General features: G+C 38.8%; 1 protein-coding gene across 1 annotated transcript; it reads right to left on the reverse strand.

The window, feature by feature from the left end:
- Positions 1–207: 207 nt before the first annotated feature.
- Positions 208–6,925, reverse strand: LOC112627028. Its single transcript, XM_025389400.1, has 5 exons — positions 6,807–6,925; positions 5,448–5,632; positions 5,066–5,157; positions 2,450–2,708; positions 208–2,419 (listed from the first exon to the last, which is right to left on the reverse strand). The coding sequence occupies exons 1-5, from the start codon at positions 6,923–6,925 to the stop codon at positions 2,154–2,156; spliced, it is 921 nt and encodes a 306-aa protein (XP_025245185.1). The 3' UTR covers positions 208–2,153.
- Positions 6,926–19,933: the final 13,008 nt, after the last annotated feature.

Genomic DNA, 19,933 nt, shown 5'->3' on the forward strand with positions numbered 1-19,933 from the left:
TGGAATCAAGAAACTGTACATCAGAAACAACTCAAATGGCCTTCAACAACCGTTAAAAGGATAAACCATCTGTGGTACATTCATGCAATGAAATACTACTCAGCAATCAAAAAGAGCAAACTGTTGATACACTCAACAACACAGATGAAGATCAAATTCATTATGCTAGTAAAAAGAAGCCAGACAGAAGAAAGCTACATGCTGTATGATTCTATTTATATGACATTCTGTAAAAGACAAAACTACAGGAATGGAAAAGAGATCAGTGGTTTCCAGGGTTACAGGATATAGGGAGGGATTGACTACAAAGGGCAGCACAAAGAAGTTTTGGGGGATGATGGAATTCTATTTCTTGCTTGTGGTCGTGATTACATTACACATTAGTAAAACTCAAAGAATTTATATCCCTGAAAAATTGAATTTTACTGTAGTTAAACTAAATATCAAAAGTGTAAACACTTCACATAGTTTATTTCTCATTCTCATGTATTCAAGAATTGTCTTTCAAATATTCCCACTAAACTCCTGCTTATCACTTTCAAGAATTTAGCTTCAATGTCAACTCTTCTATAAAGCCTCCCCATAACTCTCTATGTTCCCGCTTCTTTCTAAGATTTTTTTTTTTTTTAAAGAAAATAAACATTACTCATACAGCCAATATCCTTCGCTTTCAGGGGTCTCCTCCATGCTGGAGTTGGCACGCATTCTTCCCCAATATGCTTTTATATTTTTATTACATAGTTATGTACCAACAAATTTTGTTACGGGGAGGATAATTTTATGTTAATAGATACTAATATTACATCAATGTCACATTTTTTTGAGACGGAGTCTTGCTCTGTAGCCCAGGCTAGAATGCAGCGATCTCGGCTCACTGTAACCTCTGCCTCCAGGGTTCAAGCGGTTCTCCTGCCTCAGCCTCCCGAGTACCTGGGATTATAGGCCTCCGCCACCGCACCTGGCTAATTTGTGTATTTTTAGTACAGACGGGGTTTCACCGTCTTGGCCAAGCTGGTCTCAAATTCCTGACTTCGTGATCCACCCTTCTCGATGTCCCAAAGTGTTGGGATGACAGGCGTGAGCCACCACGCCCGGCCAATATCACATGTGTTTTTTGCAATTTGCTTTTCATCCAACATTGCTTTTAAGATAGTCCATTCTTAAAGAGTATTTCACTGTAGGAATATGCCAATATATTAATTCACTGCACTTTTGACAGATATTTAAGCTGTTTCCATGCTCCAAGTTACACTGTGCCACATTTATCTGTTATTATATCTCTTCTTCTTCTTGCAACACGATGAGCAATTCCAGAACAAAAAGCATCCAGAATTCCTATCCCTTTCCCTAATTTCCGGTACACCTGCAAATCACTGCCTGCGAAATGTGTTTCGCATGGAAAAAGATGCTGTGTACCTGGCACACAATAAGCACCACTCCATAAAAATGTGTTGAAAGAATAAAAGCTGACAAAATGTTATTTTAAATCTTGGGCTCTCTACTCACTTCTCCACGGTGTAAGATTTAAGGGGGAACTGACTCAATTCTCACTGAAAAGTCCTTTAGTATTCCAGTGTGGACGTAAAGAAATCTATGAAACAAGGTTACTTCACAATTCTCTTGCTTTCGCGTTAGAGGATCTCAAAGCACTACACAAACTGCGATTTTCTCCAGTGATTTTTCCTCTCAATGTGCCTCAAGGTCAGTTCAGAGCAGTATTTAAAGCTTGAATACTCTTCACCAGCAGCTGTAAAGGGCCGGGAAACCAGAGTCTGGATGTAAATAACAGTAACAAACTATTCCCGGGTCTTGTTTTTTCTCGAGGAATTTTTTTCTTTTCTTTTCATGGGTCCCCGTTTGCGCTCTTAGTCGGCTTACCAGTCCTAGTCCAGGAGCCGACAGGGAACAGCCCACCTGCAGCAGGTCTTGGGCCACCACTCGCCCCGCCCCCCATCTCCACTCCTCACTCGCTCTCCCCGCTCCTATTAAGCAGATCTAACGCTGGCTGATCTCCTCTCCAGTTCTTCGTGGTTTCATTGTAGCCTTGATATACAAGACAAATGCACACTGTACTCTGGGCTTACAAAACCATCTATCATCATCCTTTGGACGTGACCAATACACTGTGTGTTTCAGAGAAATTAATCTGGTGTTTAGGGGGAGAAAGGCATTTCCAACTCAGTCTCCGTGCAGAACCTTCCCGCAAACCCTGTAGCGGCATTTTTCGACACTTTCCTCCTCCATTCGGCAAGCCTCAAACTTGACCTTCGAGAGGATTTTAAGGGTAGAGCCTTCCTCCCTTTCCCTCGTCTGCTCCAAGAGCGCACGTAGGCCTTCTTCTGAGAAACAGCTGCTCGGGACCAGAGCTCGGAGAACTGCACGTCCAGGAGCGCGGGCGCGGCAGGGGAAACGGGAGGAGGCGGTGGCGGTGCGGGGAAGGGAGGAGGAGGCGGCAGGAGGGGGCAGGAGGTGGAGGGAGGAGGAGGATCGGTCTGCATATGCATGAGGCACCCAGCACTGCCCTCTTCCCCGGCAGCTGCTCGGGCGGGGGCGAAGGAGGGAAGGGGAGGGGAGGGGAGGAAATGAGGCTGGGGCGGGGCCGCCAGAGCAGCCGCTGCAGCTGACGCGGGTTTAGAGAACGGAAGAGGTGATTTGCATGGCGCCTGGTGATTGGCTGATGGCCGGGGGCTGGGTCTGAGAGACGACTCCTGAATGGTTTAACGGAAGAAATTACAAGATTCATTCGACTAAAGAAAGCCGGGGCGGGCCTGGTCGGCGCGATATGCAGCCTGTCCGCAAGGGGGCGCGATGGCCTATCTTTGTTCTGGTTAAAGGCTCCTTTTCCCTCCTCCCTCGCCCCCGCCCCCACCCCCACCCCCACCCCCCATACACAGACACACACGCAGAAAGTGCAGAGAAACCCTGTGATCCAGTCAACTGGCTCTGCCCCGTCTATTAAGAAAGATGAACACTCCTTTCTCTTCCATCTCCTTCATGGGAGACCACTTTTCATTTCAGATTATCACATCAATAAATATTCTTCGAGGAATAAAAAGGCACTTTGCCAAAAGATAAGAGAATATATATGAAATGTGTGGATTGTGGAGAAAGACAATACATGAATGCAGGAGAATAGGCACATATATGTAAATGTGCACATAATCACCTCTGAGAACGCAAAGCACGGGAGGCAAAGACAAACAGAACACCTGGAGAGAACACATATCGCTCACAAGGTCCTCACAGACTGTGCACGCTCTCTCACACACCAAGGCACACACCACACCCACTGACCGTCACGCAGTCTCCCCCTCCACACACACGCGCGCACACACACACACACACGAACCTCAGAAAAGGCATCCAAATGAATTCACACTCAGTGGAAAGACTGCGAGAAAATGCTAGAGAAGAATTAAAATAGTTCATCCCTTCCCCCTCCAAAAAAAAATACTCAAGCGAAATGACTCTATTTGCATAATACTAATATACGCAGGACGCAGACACGGGCAAGAAAAGAAAAAGACTCCATTTGATGCACACCAGAGAATGCGAGTATACACACACACACAAACACGCACACGCACGCACGCGCGCCTGCGGGCGGGACACACCCACAGCCTATGTCCTCCGCCCACGGGCACGGGCAGAGCACCGATGCCATCAACAGCGCTCAGTACAGTTGTCCAGAAAACATCAATGTGAGAAAAACGAAAGAAAACCACCCTATTCAGCCACGGAAGCACCACTGGAGAATCGAGGTTTTCTAAACACACACACATACACAACAGGCACACACACACTCCCTTGTTAGACAAGAGAGTTGAGTTCAAAGAAATAATAGATGCACAATGGATAACTGAGTGCTGGAGAATGTCATCCGCTTAAACAATACTTTGAAATTATTTCAGCCTGAAGATAGCTTTCTGGGTTGCTCCCTGAAAAATCATACCTAAGAAAAATAAAATCTTCTCATTGCTCCTGCTTTCCTTTTACTTTCTTTTTTCTTCTTTTCTTTTTATTTTTCAATGACCGAATAGAGGGAGAATCCCCTTTCCTCCAAAGGAAGGTAGCCCTGTTTTTGTTTTTCGAGTCCATGAGCTTACAGTTCATTTCCTAGTGCAGAAAGTGCCGGGGAGCGGTCCTCTGCAGCCTGCCAGCCAGACAGCGCCACAAAAAGGCATTATTACACATCCCAAATAACGAGGGTTGTCTATATATTTACAAATCTGTTCCAACATTTAACCTTTTAACTTGCTAAATATCCCCCTCTTCTCTTTCTTTCTTTCTTTCCTGCGCTCTCGGCTCTCCCCTCTTTCTGCTTTCTCATCCTTTTCCTTTCTCTTTCTAAAAGAGGTAGGGACGGGAAGCGCCTTTTCTTGAGTCCAAAATGAGTACAGGGACTCTGAGCTTTACCTGACCCTATTCGAATGCCAATTTCGTTTTCAGGCAATTGCGTTTTTGCCAGCCAAAAGATCGGGATTGGATCACCAGGGCTACATTTTTAAAGTAGAAGCTTTTATGTTGCCTTCCAGTTTTTAAACTGCCGCGGAAAAGCATCCCCTAAATCGGAGGGATTTTTCAGACCCTTTAAAAGTTGCCAGTACCCCCAATCCGCGATGTTTCCCTCCGCGTTGCACCTCCTGCCCGTCAAGTGACTAGTAGAGGGGACTTTCTAAAGGCAGCCAGAAAGTTTCGACAGTATTTGGCGACCCAGTCAAGGCCGGGGTGCGGCACACTCCTACTGCAGGGGCCAATTTGGAATTCCATCTTTGAGCATTTCTCACTGCTCAATCTTTTCTTATGAGACTAATAACCTCATTCTCAGGACCAATGTAAAATGTGAAACTATAGAGCCAATGGGCCTTTGATGCAGCAGAAGTGTTAGATTTCTCAAAAATTGGGGCATTCTTACTTTGATGCACACAGAGAAAAGGAAAGTTGTGCCTGGGCGTGGTGGAAAGGCGCAGGCGGCGGGCTACCGCCCCGGGCGGTGCCAACGCCCTACTCTGCAGGCAGGTGCCCTGGGTGGGCTTCCATTCAAAAGACCCACAAACACCCTTACCCCAGGATCTTCACTCTCCGCCCAGGACTCTACTGTGACGAAATTTAAAGTGGCCTGGAGGGGCTTGTCCCTGCCATTCTGGGTTTTCTTTTCTAAAATAAAAGAATTGCAAGAAAAATTCATTGCCTTTGAAGTTGAAACAGAAAGGGTGACTTCCTCTTGACACATTTCCTCTGGCCTAGAACAATGACTTTATTTTTGTGTTTGTTTGTTTGTTTCTGAGTAGTGACAAAATGAAACTGCAGTTTAGACATCATGTGTGTCTCGGATTTGTTCAGGTGTCCATAATATTTCAGCTTCTTCCAGCTTTAGATGAGTGCTAGCCTCTGAGGTGCCCCACCCGGGATCGGCCGGAAAGCACCTAAGGAAACCCAGCCCTCACCTTGGAAGCTTGCTTTCAGCAATCTCAAGTTGGGGTTACACTTCTCGGTGGTCCAATAGCCCGGAGACCCTGGGTATTCGCCAGTCGCTGACTCTGAAACGCGCCTGTCTGCGAGGTAATAATGACCTTGCTCGCGGCTGTCAGGGCTGGCACGCGGCACCAAGGGCACTAAGGGCCGACCAAACCTTGGACAAGGGGAAGGGGGATATGGATAACGTATGTTTTAAAAGAGGTTTACTGAAAACTTTTACAGATCCCAAATAGGAGATGGAAGGAAGGCTAAGTGAGTTTAAAAAAAAAAGAAAGAAAGAAAGAAAGAAAAAAGAAAAGAAAAGAAAGAAAAAAAAAAAGTGTGTTTACTCTTTGTACCATGACAGATCCGGGAGGAAAAACGGTGGCACTAGATTATTATGCGGTGCTTTCTGTAAAATGCCATCAATTTGCATGCTTGTGTGATGGTCAGGACATTTTCCCCCTATTGCACAAACCCCTTATGAAAACTGCAGGCAGTTTAAGAGTTTTCCTGTTCTTCCTGATCAGAAAAGATATTCATCCAGAGACATTATCTAAATCTGCAAAAGAATGAAGGCTGCTTGTCATTCGTCCTTCGTCTCCAGTAATGTGTGCCACCCAATTAGAAGCAATTTGAGCAATCAAGGCCGTTATGAGAGAAGGGGGTGTTAAAAATAGGTTTTCTATAGCCTCAGAACTCTAATTCGGAAGAAAATCTAAAATTACATATGTATCATTTCTTTATATAAAATAAATATATAATCTGAGTGTCTCCTGTTAGTTCTTATTTTTTCATCCATGGTCCCTCCCCCATTGCCTGCCTGCCTTTTGGGAATTCATAGCCGAAGTCAAGTGTAAAGCTCAGATGAAAATGGAGTATGGACCCTAAAAAAAGTCTTTCTGAGACCTAACGAGAGGATCTGGAAGGGGCTTGGCCCAGTCTTTCCGGGGCTTCTGGCTGCTGTAGCGCCCCTGATAGTGGTTGTTATCTGACTTTCATCCGCGGTGGGCGGAAAAGTCCCAAAAGTAGTATCCCGAGATGGAGGGACCCCCATCGAGTGAACTAGTATGACCCCGGGACCCTGGGTGTCAGGGGTAGTGGACTGAGGAGCTGGGCTATGGTCACTGGAGTCAGGTCAGAACAGCTGCCGGCACGCGCGTTCATCTTGGGGGTTAGGGGATGCAGAAAAAGAGCTAAGAGGATGTGTTGGGAGAAAGTGGGCAAGTAAAAAATGTTTCCAAGCCGAACACGAGAGTAAAAAACGTTAAAAAGTAAAACAAAACAAAGCATAGACCCCGTGCAATGTCCTCTAGCAGCAGCGATGTGCTCAGGGTGTCACATCTTACTCATGTCCCGCATTCCCAAGGGGTGAGCGCAGAGTGGATCCAAGTCGGGACCTGGTGCCCAAGTGCACCAGTGGCGGACTCTGACGCCTCTTGTTTGCATTAAACCGGTCCCTTAGCATTGCTGTTTAAGAGGCGTCTTTATTTTCTCCAGCTCTCAGAAGAGAGTTGAAGAGAGCCGGTCGGGAAACCAATAAGAGCAAAGTTGACAGAACTTCTAGGAAGTGCAGAGCCAGCGCTTGCTCTTCCTGCAGGCCCCAGAGTTGGAACCCACTCCTGATCATTTGATGCCTTTGGCCAGCTGGGTCAAGGTTATCTGGAAATGAATGGTGTTCAAAGTTAAACACCGAAAACCTGAACCCTGAAAGCCCTGGCGGGCAGGAGGGGCAGAGAGGAGTCGTTCACTGTACTAAGCCGAGCTCTGGGCCCAGAGCGACAAGAGTCGCTGAGGCAGGCAGGAAGTATCCCCTGCACACCACGACCGACATCAGCCGTCTCTAGCAAGCTGACAACCTCCGGAGTGAGAATTAATCACCTGGCAATAACTCCCTTCCAAAACCCAGTGTTCTGGACGGAGTTTAAGTCAAAACAGTTTTCCCTTCCCAGAGGTTCTAAGGGTCCAGAATGAGTGTGGAAGTGGGAACGAATCTTGTCGCCCCACACAGATGTGACACCGTTGTTCCAAAACAACAGCGGTTCCGGAAGAGGCAGCAATGCCTCAACAGGACGAACTGAGGATCCGCATTTGAGTTTCTCAGAGTGTGAGACACAGATCAACTGTCAGGCAAATGCCAGGGCCCCATCACCTCCAGGTGATCCTTTACAGAAGTTTCTGGTACATGGCTACAATAATATTGCAATATTAAAATTCTTCCTAATAGCACTTAATTTATTTCCTATTTATTCTGCTTGCTTGTATCTGGTTTATAAACTGAAACCACTTGATTGTTAACAAATATATCGATTTAACAATTCAAAAAGTATTTCTGTTTTCAAATACTTTTCCCTTGAAAGTAACGTTAACATTTCTTGAATTTAAAGCTTCATGAAAATTAATTGCTTCCAAAACTTTTTGTAAATGTAAATATACTATATTTTTACACAATCGAGTTAGAAATAGGTGATATTTTTAAAATATAGACATACTAAGAAGATTTTTGCTAATGACGTTTTCTGATTTAATAAACACAAATATAAGCATTTCTTAATTTAATTCCTCCTTTTACTTCATAATGTCACAATATGTTGAAGCAGAAATCAGAATAGATGGTATTGACAAGAAATGTATCCTTTAAAAGTCAAATTTATCCTTTAAATTGGCTCTTCTCATAAAGCAGCTCTAAGTTTAGTATATGTGTATAAATTTATGCATACAACATAATATAGTCTTTTCTCTGCTATTAACTAGCCAGGGAAATTCAAGTCCTTTACTCTTAGTATATCACAGCTTTTTAAATTTGAGATATTGAACTAAATAATCTCCAATTCAAAAATTATAGTTTTTGAAATATTTTACTTCAATGTACTCTGCAGTTATATAAAAATAACAAGGCAATAATAATATCAAAATTAAAATTTCTCCATAATAGTTTCCGTAATTAGAACCAACTCATGTTTTTGCTGTCTACAAAGACTTCCTAACCTGATCCATCACTCCTAATAGTCTAAGAGTCCATTAATATACGGTAAAGATGAAAAAGAATTGTGTATCTTTACGCATGTATCTTTATTTTTATGCAAAGGAGGTCATATCTTTCACTGGATACCCAATGAGATTCATGATTCAAAAAAGAACCACTGATCTACACTTGAAGCCTTCATAAGTGAGAACACAACCACCACCACAGCAATCACTGCATTTACATTTTGAATATAAGTAATAATTTTTCTAGACATCCTGGAATGTAAAATAAGCTAAAAATGAAGAGATTTTTGATTGGGTCTTCCTCTAAATATCTAGTGATTTTAAATGAGATACCTTATCCTGCTGGGGCCTAATTTACCCATACAATTAAGAAATTGAATCAGATGAGCTCCCCAAGTCTGTCTAGTCTTACAAGTCCATAAAGTTCTGGACAGTGTGCAGAGTAACTGGATCTGTCATTATTCAGTGTTTTTCAAAGCAAACATCACAATTTAGTCATAAGAATATGCTTTACTTCTTTGTGATCTTTTTTGCACCTTTCTGTAGCTCTTCCTTTGCATGGATGAAATGATTAGTTCTTAAAGTAATTCAAAGGTACCAAACGCTACGTAAAGTTCTCCAGTAGTACTGCTTGTAGTTATAAGAAATGATGTTCTCAGGAATGATGTTATTTATAAGAATTTCATGCCCCTAAAGCAAGCTTAAATTTTCCTTCAGTTATTGAAGTTGGTAAATTAATACCTTTGATAATTTTATAACTTTCTGTGGAAGACAGCTGGTTCATTTCAGTGGTTATGAGAATCAATAACTACAAAAATATATACTCTCTGATAGTATTGTTGAGGCTTTTTCTCCAGTAACAAAGAATCTTTGCTCAATTCTTCACCCCTTGTCCCCAGTCTCACCTCTATTCCCAATATGCAGTCCTCACCTAGACCCATTCTTCCAGGCTGATACTGAGTTTATTTACTCTGAGCAATATTTTCAGGAATCATCATCAGCAGATTACTACGATGAACATTTTTTTTAGTTTGGCCTCAAGTCTATGAAATTAATTTCCATTTTGATAATCACAAGACTTCCCTTGGAAATATCAGTGACTGCACAAGCCATAGGCAGCTCAAGTGTAGATGTTCCATCATCTGAATAGGGTTGGTTATGTTTTCAATTGGAACAAGGTATTAAGTGATTAAACCATGCCAGAGGACACAGCACTTTTATCAAGCCCTTTTCTATCCAAGCAGGCACAAGGATAGTCAATCCCTGGCCCTGAAAGTCTCCAAGGAAAACTTGGAATGCTTTAGGAAATCATGTTTATAATTAAAGCACTGGCATTTTTCTTCTCATTACAGAATAAAGGCTGAATACATTTTTTAAACTTTACCCCCCTTTTTTTTTATTTCAATAAGCTGCTTAAGATCCCCTTGCATTCATTGACAGGATTTTTGGCCCATTCTGCTATTCTAGTCCACAACCATTTAAGTGTTAAATGTTAGCAGATTACAAGGGACTAACAGTGGAATATTCGGAATTCTACACGCCATTATTTTAATTCCTACCACAGCTAGCATTCACACAAGATAGAAGATCAAAAACCAGTTTGGGCACTATATTTTGCCCACCTTCTTGTAAATATAGTTAGAACACTGTTGTGGCATCCCCTTATTCCTCTCAGCCTACCTGGCACGTGTCTGAGAGAATGAATGAATTAAATGAATGAATAAATATGCAAGGTACCCAATGTCTATTTAACTATTTAGACCTGTGGAAGAACTGGTAGCTTTTTAGTGACTACTAGCATGGGTTCTATATTATAAATGTTCTTAAATAAAGATACAAAATGAACACAATAAGATACTAAGTATATGTCATAAATCTGAAATAAAATTGCTATAGCAGTCCATTATCATAAAACTCTTTTTAGAAGTCTTCCAACAGAGGGAAATTGGGGCCAGTAAAACCAAACTTATTGGAAAGGCCAAAAGGTTACATTGTCAGGCACTGTTCTTAGTGTTTTGTGTGGATTATCTCATTCAATCCACCCAGGAAAACCATCTGAAGGCATGGACAATAATGACCAATTTACAGGTAAGAACAACAGGGCTTAGAGAGGTTAACCCACTGCTTAGCATCATATGATATTGATGACTGGCATTCTAGAGTCAAGGTTTAAACGTAGGCAATCCGGTTGCAGGGACAAAACTCTTAGCGATTAGGTGGTGCTTCACACAGAAGAGTGTTAAATTAATGCTCATATAACTTGTGGAAAGAAGTATAGGAACACAAAATTAAAGAAAATTTCAGAAAATTAGCAGGTGCTTCCGAGAATCCAAAGACTATGCTTATATTGCTAGTGGCAACAGAAAGAAAAGAAAAGGCAGCATGACCTGGATTGTAGATTCAGCAGAGCTGGGTTCACTGTCTTAACTCCGATTTATCCACCATGAGACCTGGGACAAGTTACCTAACCTCTCTGAGTTAACCTTTCTGAGTCATTTCTTTAACCATATACTGGCAGTACAAATACTAACCCCTTGGAATTGTAATGATTAAATATAATGGATACAAAGTAACATGTATAATAAGCATATGATAAATATAAGTTATTATTGTGTGGGATGTAGATTACAGGATTGAGTTCTATCCTAATTGTTGTCTGAGGCAATATTGGCTTTATTCTGAACATTGAAATGCCAGTATTCAGTTAGGTTATACTCCCCCTAGTTGCTTCCACAACATCCTACTTCTCTTTTTCCCATCCTTATATTTTCAGAGAATTTTCTGTTACACTTAATATGAAACGAAACAGTTACGTTCCTTTGTATTTCAGAGGTTAACTTGCACACAATGTCCCTGTCCTCATGGAAAGTACTTTTTTGAAGGTATAAAGAATGTCACATCTGGAGGAGGCCTGGAAAAAGAGAAGACTACTATATTTGTATGAGAGAGCTTGAAATGAGAGTAAATAGAATTTTTAATCTGGTCATTAATTTTTCAGTAAGAAGAGTTCTCTCTGTCCATAATGATTTATATTTATTTAATATTTTTAATTTTTATCAAAGTAAAGCATATACATGATTTTTAAAATAGTACAGAATGATTTACAATGAAAAGCTACAGTCTCTTGCCCGAATTTTCTCCACCTCCATTACAGTTCCTCATTTTAAAAATCAGTTTTAATGTTTTTAACTGTCTCTGATTTTTATTCTGCTGCTGATTACCACCATACTGGTAAATAATATATTTACACATCTAGTTTTTGGTTTATCAATTTTGGACAAGGTCATAAACTTCTGCCATAAAAAATGCAGACATAGTTTACCCTTACCACTTTCCACACCATTTCTCAATATAGTTATGTCACTATTTTTCTTGCGTATATTGTCTTTTTAATTTTAATTAACAAATTTTCACATGTATTTCTTGATTCGTTAACCACAGGTAATATCTCTTGATTTCACACTTTAGCTCTCCTCCTGTCACCACCCAAATAATATTCTTTGCATTCTGTGATTATCTTATTACAATTGAAGACCTTATATTCTGCTATTTAATCCATAAAATTAAGATTTTTGTGTTTTTTTATAAGTTCAACATAAAATTGAAAACCAAAAAAAGTTTTAAATTGTCATGATGAAATAAAAATTATTGCAATTGATGACCTTATATTCTGCTTTTTAATTCATACAAATAAGATTTTTGTACTTTTTTATAAGATGAACATAAAATTGAAAATCAAGAAAGGTTTTAAATTGTCATGATGAAATAAATATTATTTATTGTACAACCATAATTGTAATTCCTCTCATGCAGCCTTTTGGTTTTTCCTAGAGTTTCCTATTGCCTTTCTTTTTTTCTTGAATTGTCTATTATTGTTGGCTTCATAGGTTTCTCATATTCTCGAGAATGGTATCAAATCCTTAGAATCTATTATTTATTTAAATGCCTGTCTCCATGAGCCATCTTCTTTTCTACTCCAATCTTGACAAATACTTATCCAAACTCTCTACACAGAACACAGGCTGAAACATCCCTTCATTATTTTCTGAGCTGTAGCCAACATTTTCTGTATGGGATCTCATGTTATTTTTGGATCACCTCCTCTCTCTTCTCCACTATTTTGCTCAAGTAACCTCTTAAAGCCAAGTAGGTGGGAGGCAATTTTTCTAAGTTATTTCTTGACTACAAATGTCCTTTATTCAATTTTCAAACTATATTGATAATTTGGCTGTGTGTAGAATTCTAGATTTTAAATATTTTACCCTCAGACATTTTAAGACAATGATTCACAATTTTCTATAGCTAATGAGAAGACTAATCCAATCTTATTCTCATTCCTTTGTAAAAGTTAAGACTTTCTTCCCCTCTGGAAGCTTAGGATCTTCTCTTTATCCTTAGCGTTCTATAGTTTCAAATAATGTATCTAATGTGGGTCTGCATTTTTTCATTGTTCTGAACATTCAATAGATACTTTCAGTTTAATTACACATGCTCTTCAGCTCTAAGAAAAATTATAGTACTTTGTCTAATATCTCCCTTTACTTATCTTATTTCTTTCTGAAATTCCTATTAGTTGAAGTTAGTCTCCAAGAATAATCTCTTTATCTTTGGCATTTCCATTATATTTTTCACTTATTTTTCTATTTGTTTTACCTTTTTGAAATTTACTTAATTTTATTGTTCAGGCATTTAACTGATATCTATATCTATATATAGATAGATAACATCCTGTTCTTGTTTTACTGATGTGTTTTCATTACATTTTTAATATCTGGGATGTATGAATTAGAATTTTTAAGTCTTTTTGGCTGTTGTTCCTGAATTGCCTGTTTCCTACAGGGTGTTGCTGCCTTCCTGTTTGTTTCTCTCTTTATGACTTGCTTTTTGTTTTCAGATTTTTGTTTGTTTGTTTTGCTTTGCTTTGTCTTTCTCATTTATATTGCTGGCTTTCTTCAAAGGACTAGAGATACTTGGTTTCTGTTTATAATTAGGATATAGTACAATGACTGACGGGTAGCTCTCTGAATGTGGGCAGGGTCTTATATATTGGCAGTTTAATTAACGAAATGTTATTGAGAAGCTGTGTATGGAGGAACACATACTTGCCATAATTCAGAGGTCTTTGCTCTGATATCAATACCTACATGAGTGTCCCTGTACCCATTTTGGCAATTTCTGTAGCAAAGTCCCTTCACTATATTTGTCTGGAAGGTGGTACAATGCCTATATACTACACACTGATATGGGGGCTATGGTAGTTTCACATGCAATCAATTAAATATCCATTATTAGTTACATATCTCTTATGTTGCCACACCCCTGGTATTTCTGAGTTGTGAGCCCTTGAGGGTTCCACATGGCAGACTGTCTCCTTTTAGGTTGTAGTCAACTCTGCACATGCTCTAAATAGTGGCTGCTTCAGCTTTGGTTTATCATTTCCCACTTCTCCATCCATTTTTCAACTCCTAGAACTTTAAAGAAAAAAAAAAAAAAAACCTACTTTTTCTATTAGCCTCTTCCTGTGTCCTTTGTTTCATACATTTAAATATTATTTTCTATATTTTTTAACATTTTAGGAAGGTCAGATTGCCATATAGAACCAGAAGCTATATTTTAAAAATTTAAAACCCTTCTAATATTGTTTATACTTTACTTAATACTACAATTAATGTATTACTTTTTATTGGCAATTTCTGATCAATCATGAATCTGAATTTAATTTACAAAATAAATTAGCAGGAAGATTCAGCTAGTTCTAAAACACTCTTTGATTATTTGAGTGATTTAACAACTCATTTTCAAACTTATGTTTCATAATGTGAAATGGATATGTAACATTTATTTCTAGGGGACCCTATGTCAGTATTAACATCTTCAAGACAACTTTGGATTAATGAAATTTATTTATACTGCACATCCTTTTTAAAGAAACTTAAAGAAACTAGACATCTTACTTGTAGCAAAAGCATACACAACAACAGTTGACATTCTACTACTAGATGTAAGTTTGCTTACCAACAAAAATGGAATCTTAGATCCTTCCGCAAAAGTATCTTCCGTACCCTCACAATGGTCTAAGCATTATAATTGATACCGAAAATTATACACATTCTTTGACTCTAATTCATATGTTCACCTTATATATCAGGTCTGCGAGGGTTGTGGTCATATCTATGTTTTTCACCACTACATCTCCAGTGTTAACATAACTTTTGCATATTGTGGTCAATTGCTAAACATGTGTCTAGTAAATGTTGAATGAACCATGTGTCCAGACAAGGTTCTGAAACTGAAAATCAGGTTTGGGAAATTAGATCTATTAAGATGTATTAGGAATAAGAGTCTACAGCATTCAGTAAATGTCATAAGTGTCACTTGAGCAAGTGCAATAATAGGTATTCAAAGGAGGAAAAGATTGCTTTAAGCCAAGATGAATGGAATATACAGCAGAAAATAAGGGATAGGATTTGGATAGGTAAAAATGAGAGGGGAGGAGCTTTACATGGCATAAAGGGTTTAAGTCTAAATAATGTCCAGCCTATAAAATGTTTGCATTCATTTAACATATTTAACTTAAAAACAAAAGCATGACTTAGAGAATTCAAAAGTAAGAACTTCCTAAAAAATCACTGAAGAGAGATCAGATTTCCTTTCTTAGATCAACTCTATAAAATATATGGAATGTACATTTAGACATAATCATCATGGCAAATAAATGCATTATTGAAACAAGGTTAAAAAGCTTCATATCATATCTGCTTGACTTTGTAACTGAATTAAAATATATTATTCATTCAGTATACAAATGGACCTTATTTGCAGTTTATTGCTTAGGAAGTAAGGACAAATATCTCTCATTCCTGATTATTTTACCAAGTTTTGGCAATTTCAACTCATAGTTCATAGATTTTCCTAACGAAAACAGAATGTTTTGCATATTTTATACTCTGTTTTACAAATACCCAAGTGCTTGCACTTTAATCAAATAAATCACAAAGTGGATCAGGCAGAAGTAAATAAACCTGGCTAAAATTCCCCAACAGAGCACTGCCTGCAACAGATTGTGACCTTCAGTGGTGGGTCAGTGCACACACTTGCAATGGTATTATCACGGTCTTCTTCAGAGCAGAGAGTTGGAAGTCACCATCAATTCCAATTTTCCTGACAAGAGAAAGTGACATCTCAACCAAGACAGGGATACCCATGATTATTGGAGGAAAAAATGTAAGCAGGCAAAGAAAGGGAATAAATAATAAAAATGATAAAATTGTAGTAATAGTCAAGCACTGTGGGTTTTTTACATGTATTAGTTAATTTGAGGTGACAAAAAAAGAAAAAGAAGGAAAGTAGAGGGAGGGGAAAAATAAAATCTTCTGGGGAAGTTTTTATCTTAAAATGACATACAATCTTCCCGCTGTTGTCCTTGAGGAAGAGTGGTGAACTAGGCTCTCTGTCTTACCATACATATTGTTGCTCTGAAGTCTTAGATCTTATCAGAAATCAGCTTCGCTTAACAGTTTAGATGATAAAAGAGGTATTCACTGAGGTATTCACTGGAAACTCCACCAAGACAGCCAGCTGTAGAGAAATACCTAATGCCTTTCAATGTTTGGGTAACACGCACTCAAATTAATTGTATTAATAATTCTCAATGTAAATGCTGTATCTCTATATATAAATGCTGTATTTCTACATATAAAACTCAGATAGCATGGTGTTTTTAAAATTACTCATAAGTTGTGTAAATCCTCTTCTAAAATAGCACCTCATGCCCTTAAATGGAATGAATAATCAACAGCATGGTAAGTAAAAAGTGCACAGCTGAGAAAAGGGTCTTGGAAGTGTAGAGTCTAACCTCAATTCAGGCAAGAATCACCACAAGGACCCGAGTTTTCCAAACACTCTTAAAGTCATCAGGTACTCATATACTAGAGAAATAGTAAATCCCTCCCAGAATTGGGGGATTTAAACTGACTTTTACTCATTTAGCTTTGTTCTGATTTAAGATTGCCCTCTCCTTAATGAACTAGCTGAGCTCTACAACTCTAGTTCTAAAGAAATAAAATGTGCCATTTATGGCCACCACACGGAGAGGCCACGTATCATTCAGGATGCATCTTAGCTCTGTAAATTCATTTTAAAAGGAAAAATTGTACCTGTGTTCTAGTGGAACCCTGCATTACAAGCCAATATCTAAGCCACCTGGTCATTTTAAATTTCAAAAATTATGCCTTATTTTTTCTTTTACATAAGCAAGGCTTACTGTTGTTTTAAAATATGTAAATCAAAGGCCAGTAAAAACTGGAAGCTAATAGCAAAACAGAAAAGAAATCATTAAACCCCACTTTTAAAAACTTTCAGTCTCTCTCAAAAGCACTAACTTTTTAAACATTAGTATTTTTCATGACTCAAAGGGACTGAAAAGTCATTTACTCATTTGGCAGTGTCATCCAAGCCACCTTGACACTCTTATTCCACCTATTTTTACTTCTCACATGCCTAAGCTCCTCTAGACACGAAATTGAGTGCTTAATTGTCCAATCATTTTAAGATCAATAGTTTTTTCTTCTGGCAAAGCCAAACAACCATAAGAGGCTGATTTGGAGTGTGCAGCATTGCCAAAACTGAACCCATATGTGAACACTGCTTTTGTGGTATGCAGGCCTCAAGAAGAGAAGCTCTGCCGCTGTTAGCGATGGAGTGTCTCTGGGCAGGAAAATTCCAAGCCCCCACATGTAAAGGAGCGACACCTGGGAAGATTATGAGAGCATTTGCAGGCTGTGCATAGTACTAAAAGCTCTGTAGAATCGTTCCACTGCTGCTCTAGTTGGTAACAAATTGAAGCACTTTATAAAATGTGTAGCTCTTCGATAATTTTGAATCACTTTAAAGTGCTCATGCTCCAAACCATAAAGTCTTTCTTAACCACTGCAAACGTGTAAAAGGCACATCATCAAAATGACAGTAATCAACTCCTTCAATTTTAGGTGTGAAATTGTTCTGTGTTTTTTCTCGTTGTTTTTGTTGTTCACCTAGAGAAAAAAAAAATGGTCATAAGGACACAGTGCACAAAATCCTCCTTTTTCAACAGCACCAAGCAATGAAATTCTTAAAAGTTCTCCGATGAAGAAATATTTTATTTTAGATAAGCTGTCCAAAGGTAGTAATGTGTGTGGGGTGTGTGTGTGTGTGTGTGTGTGTGATCTGTCTAGAATCCTAAATGAACTGAAAGAGGTCATTTAAAGGTGCAAAGAAGACTCTGCTGATGCAACTCTTTGGGAATGCCCTTGAAATAATATGCACCATGTTGTCTGGGAAAATAAGAGTAGGGATGAAAAAGGAAATGGATTATGCAGTTAAAGTAGCATGAGTTAAAATTACTTTCTTACAGCTTAAGCCACTAACCGAGGAGCATTGAAACATTGTCATGTTGACACAATTCCCTAGTTTGCTTTTGTCTTTGAATTATTAAGCCAATCCCATTCAGATTAGATCATTCAAGCTAATTAATTATATTCTCTTAACCAAACTAAATAAAACCAAACACTAGTTTCTAAACAGAGGTATTTCATCAAACTAGTGCAATAATGTCTTCTATTTTCCAGGACAGTTGAAATTATCTTAACAGAAACATTCTACGTCCAGTTTTAGTGCAACTCAAATTTAGTTTACTTGAAAGCATGCATAAAATGAACATATCCTTATAAATTTGAGGCTGCAGTGACATACATCACTTTTGCTCCCAACTCTAGCTCACACTAGTCGGCAGAACTAGTCACATGGCCCCCACCTAACTGGAATACGACTGGGAAGTGTGGTAACAAATTGAAGCACTTTATAAAATGTGTAGCTCTTCGATAATTTACATATTTAGAAAGCAGTAAATATCTCTGCCACAGCTTCTGCTCACATCAGCAGATGCACCCCACTAATTTTTTAAATCATACCATGTGTTCACAGAGATCTTACTTTCAAATCTAAGGTGATTACTTTCAAATATATCATGCATTGAAACTTAACTCTCATTTCTATATTTGTACAGTTGGTGGAATAAGGAACAGATTTTTTCTCCTCCAGATGAAAACCTAAATTTATAACATAAGGGCAAAACACAAGCAATCTTCTATCTGTTTTAGTTCCAGGGGGAAACAAACAGCTCTCTAGCTGAAGAGCTTATGACTTCTTCCCACTGCAGGTAGATTGTCATATATACACATGGTGAAGACAGGAGATGAAATTGTTGCAAAAGACTGTGAGTCCCAGAGAAAACACCATCCTTCCTTGTCCAATCAGGGGAAGAATGGCATTGCCATCAGCATATCAGCAGGCAACAGGCTCAGGATGCTCTGGAAAGAGCATACTGAGTGCAGCCCTAACTCTTAACTAGAAGTTGATTTGTCCCAACACAAACTATCCACCATTTCTATGAAAATACACAGCTAAGAAGCCAAAAACACACTTACATTTCATATATGGCATTGAGGACTTAAATATTTCTAACCAGTTGTTTCAGACAGCTTTGTATTTATGGCTTACATGCTTCAATTAATTTCAGGGACATTTCAGTGACCGAAGAAAATTCCTTTACAAAGCAGAATTTGGTGGTGTGGGCCTCTAAACCTAAAACAGGACCATCAGGAGACACTTACCAAGCCAAAGACGATATGATATTACTTGACCAAAAAAGCACGGATTCTACAAGGTTAACATACTTGATGTAGAACAAATGGTGATAGAACTGTTTTATGTGAGTCTCCATGTGAATTAGTGTGAACCTAAGAATTTATTAGGAAATAGCTATTATACAAACTGCAAAGAGTTCCAGCAGTTCTCAATGGAGGGAAGACTGCTTTCCTAGGAAGCAGCTGGAAATGGGTAGAGTAACTTATTATTGTTTTTGTTTTTTAATTATGCCAAGTTTTTAGTGGGGGGCTTTTTGTGGCAATAGTGAATGGAGAGTCAGGGATACAAAATATCTTACAGTATGTGGGACAATCCTATAACAAAGAATTTCCTGCCAAAAATGGCAGGAAATTTCTCCAGTTGAGAAATGCTGAGCTAAACAAATACAAAAACTTAACAATCAAAGTGTAAAAAGCATGGAATTTTCTTAATATGCCTCCTCTGATAAAGCAGAACTGTATCATATATCTGGAGAAACACAGATTAGTCTGGAAAAGGAGATAAAATATATCTAGAGGTTGGATATACTTGAAAAAAATGTCAATAACATTTTAAGTTGGTTTTCATTCATAAGTTTAAAATGTAATCTTTGACCCTTTGCTCCTTCTGAACAATGCAGTCCTAGAGGCATCAGGTGGGATAAGCATCCGTAGGCATCCATGCTGGTGGTAGGGGGGCCTCTGCTATGGTTTGAGTGCATGCATTCTCCCCCAAATTCACGTGTTAGAATCTAAGATCCAGTGTGATAGTACTAAGAGTTAAGGCCTTTTAAAGGTGATTAGGTCATGAACGTTCTGCCTTC

This window comes from Theropithecus gelada, chromosome 6 (genome assembly GCF_003255815.1).
Source record: "Theropithecus gelada isolate Dixy chromosome 6, Tgel_1.0, whole genome shotgun sequence".
Taxonomy (NCBI): domain Eukaryota; kingdom Metazoa; phylum Chordata; class Mammalia; order Primates; family Cercopithecidae; genus Theropithecus; species Theropithecus gelada.

Bases quoted from the DNA above. Each gene is read 5' to 3' on its own strand.
- LOC112627028 (XM_025389400.1), bottom strand. From the start codon at position 6,925: ATGCTAAGGGACCGGTTTAATGCAAACAAGAGGCGTCAGAGTCCGCCA. The intron at 5,158-5,447 runs GTGAGGGCTGGG...CTTTTATTTTAG, and splicing joins GCTGAAAGCAAGCTTCCAAG to AAAAGAAAACCCAGAATGGC. The intron at 2,709-5,065 runs GTAAGGGTGTTT...TAAACCATTCAG, and splicing joins CGGAGAGTGAAGATCCTGGG to GAGTCGTCTCTCAGACCCAG.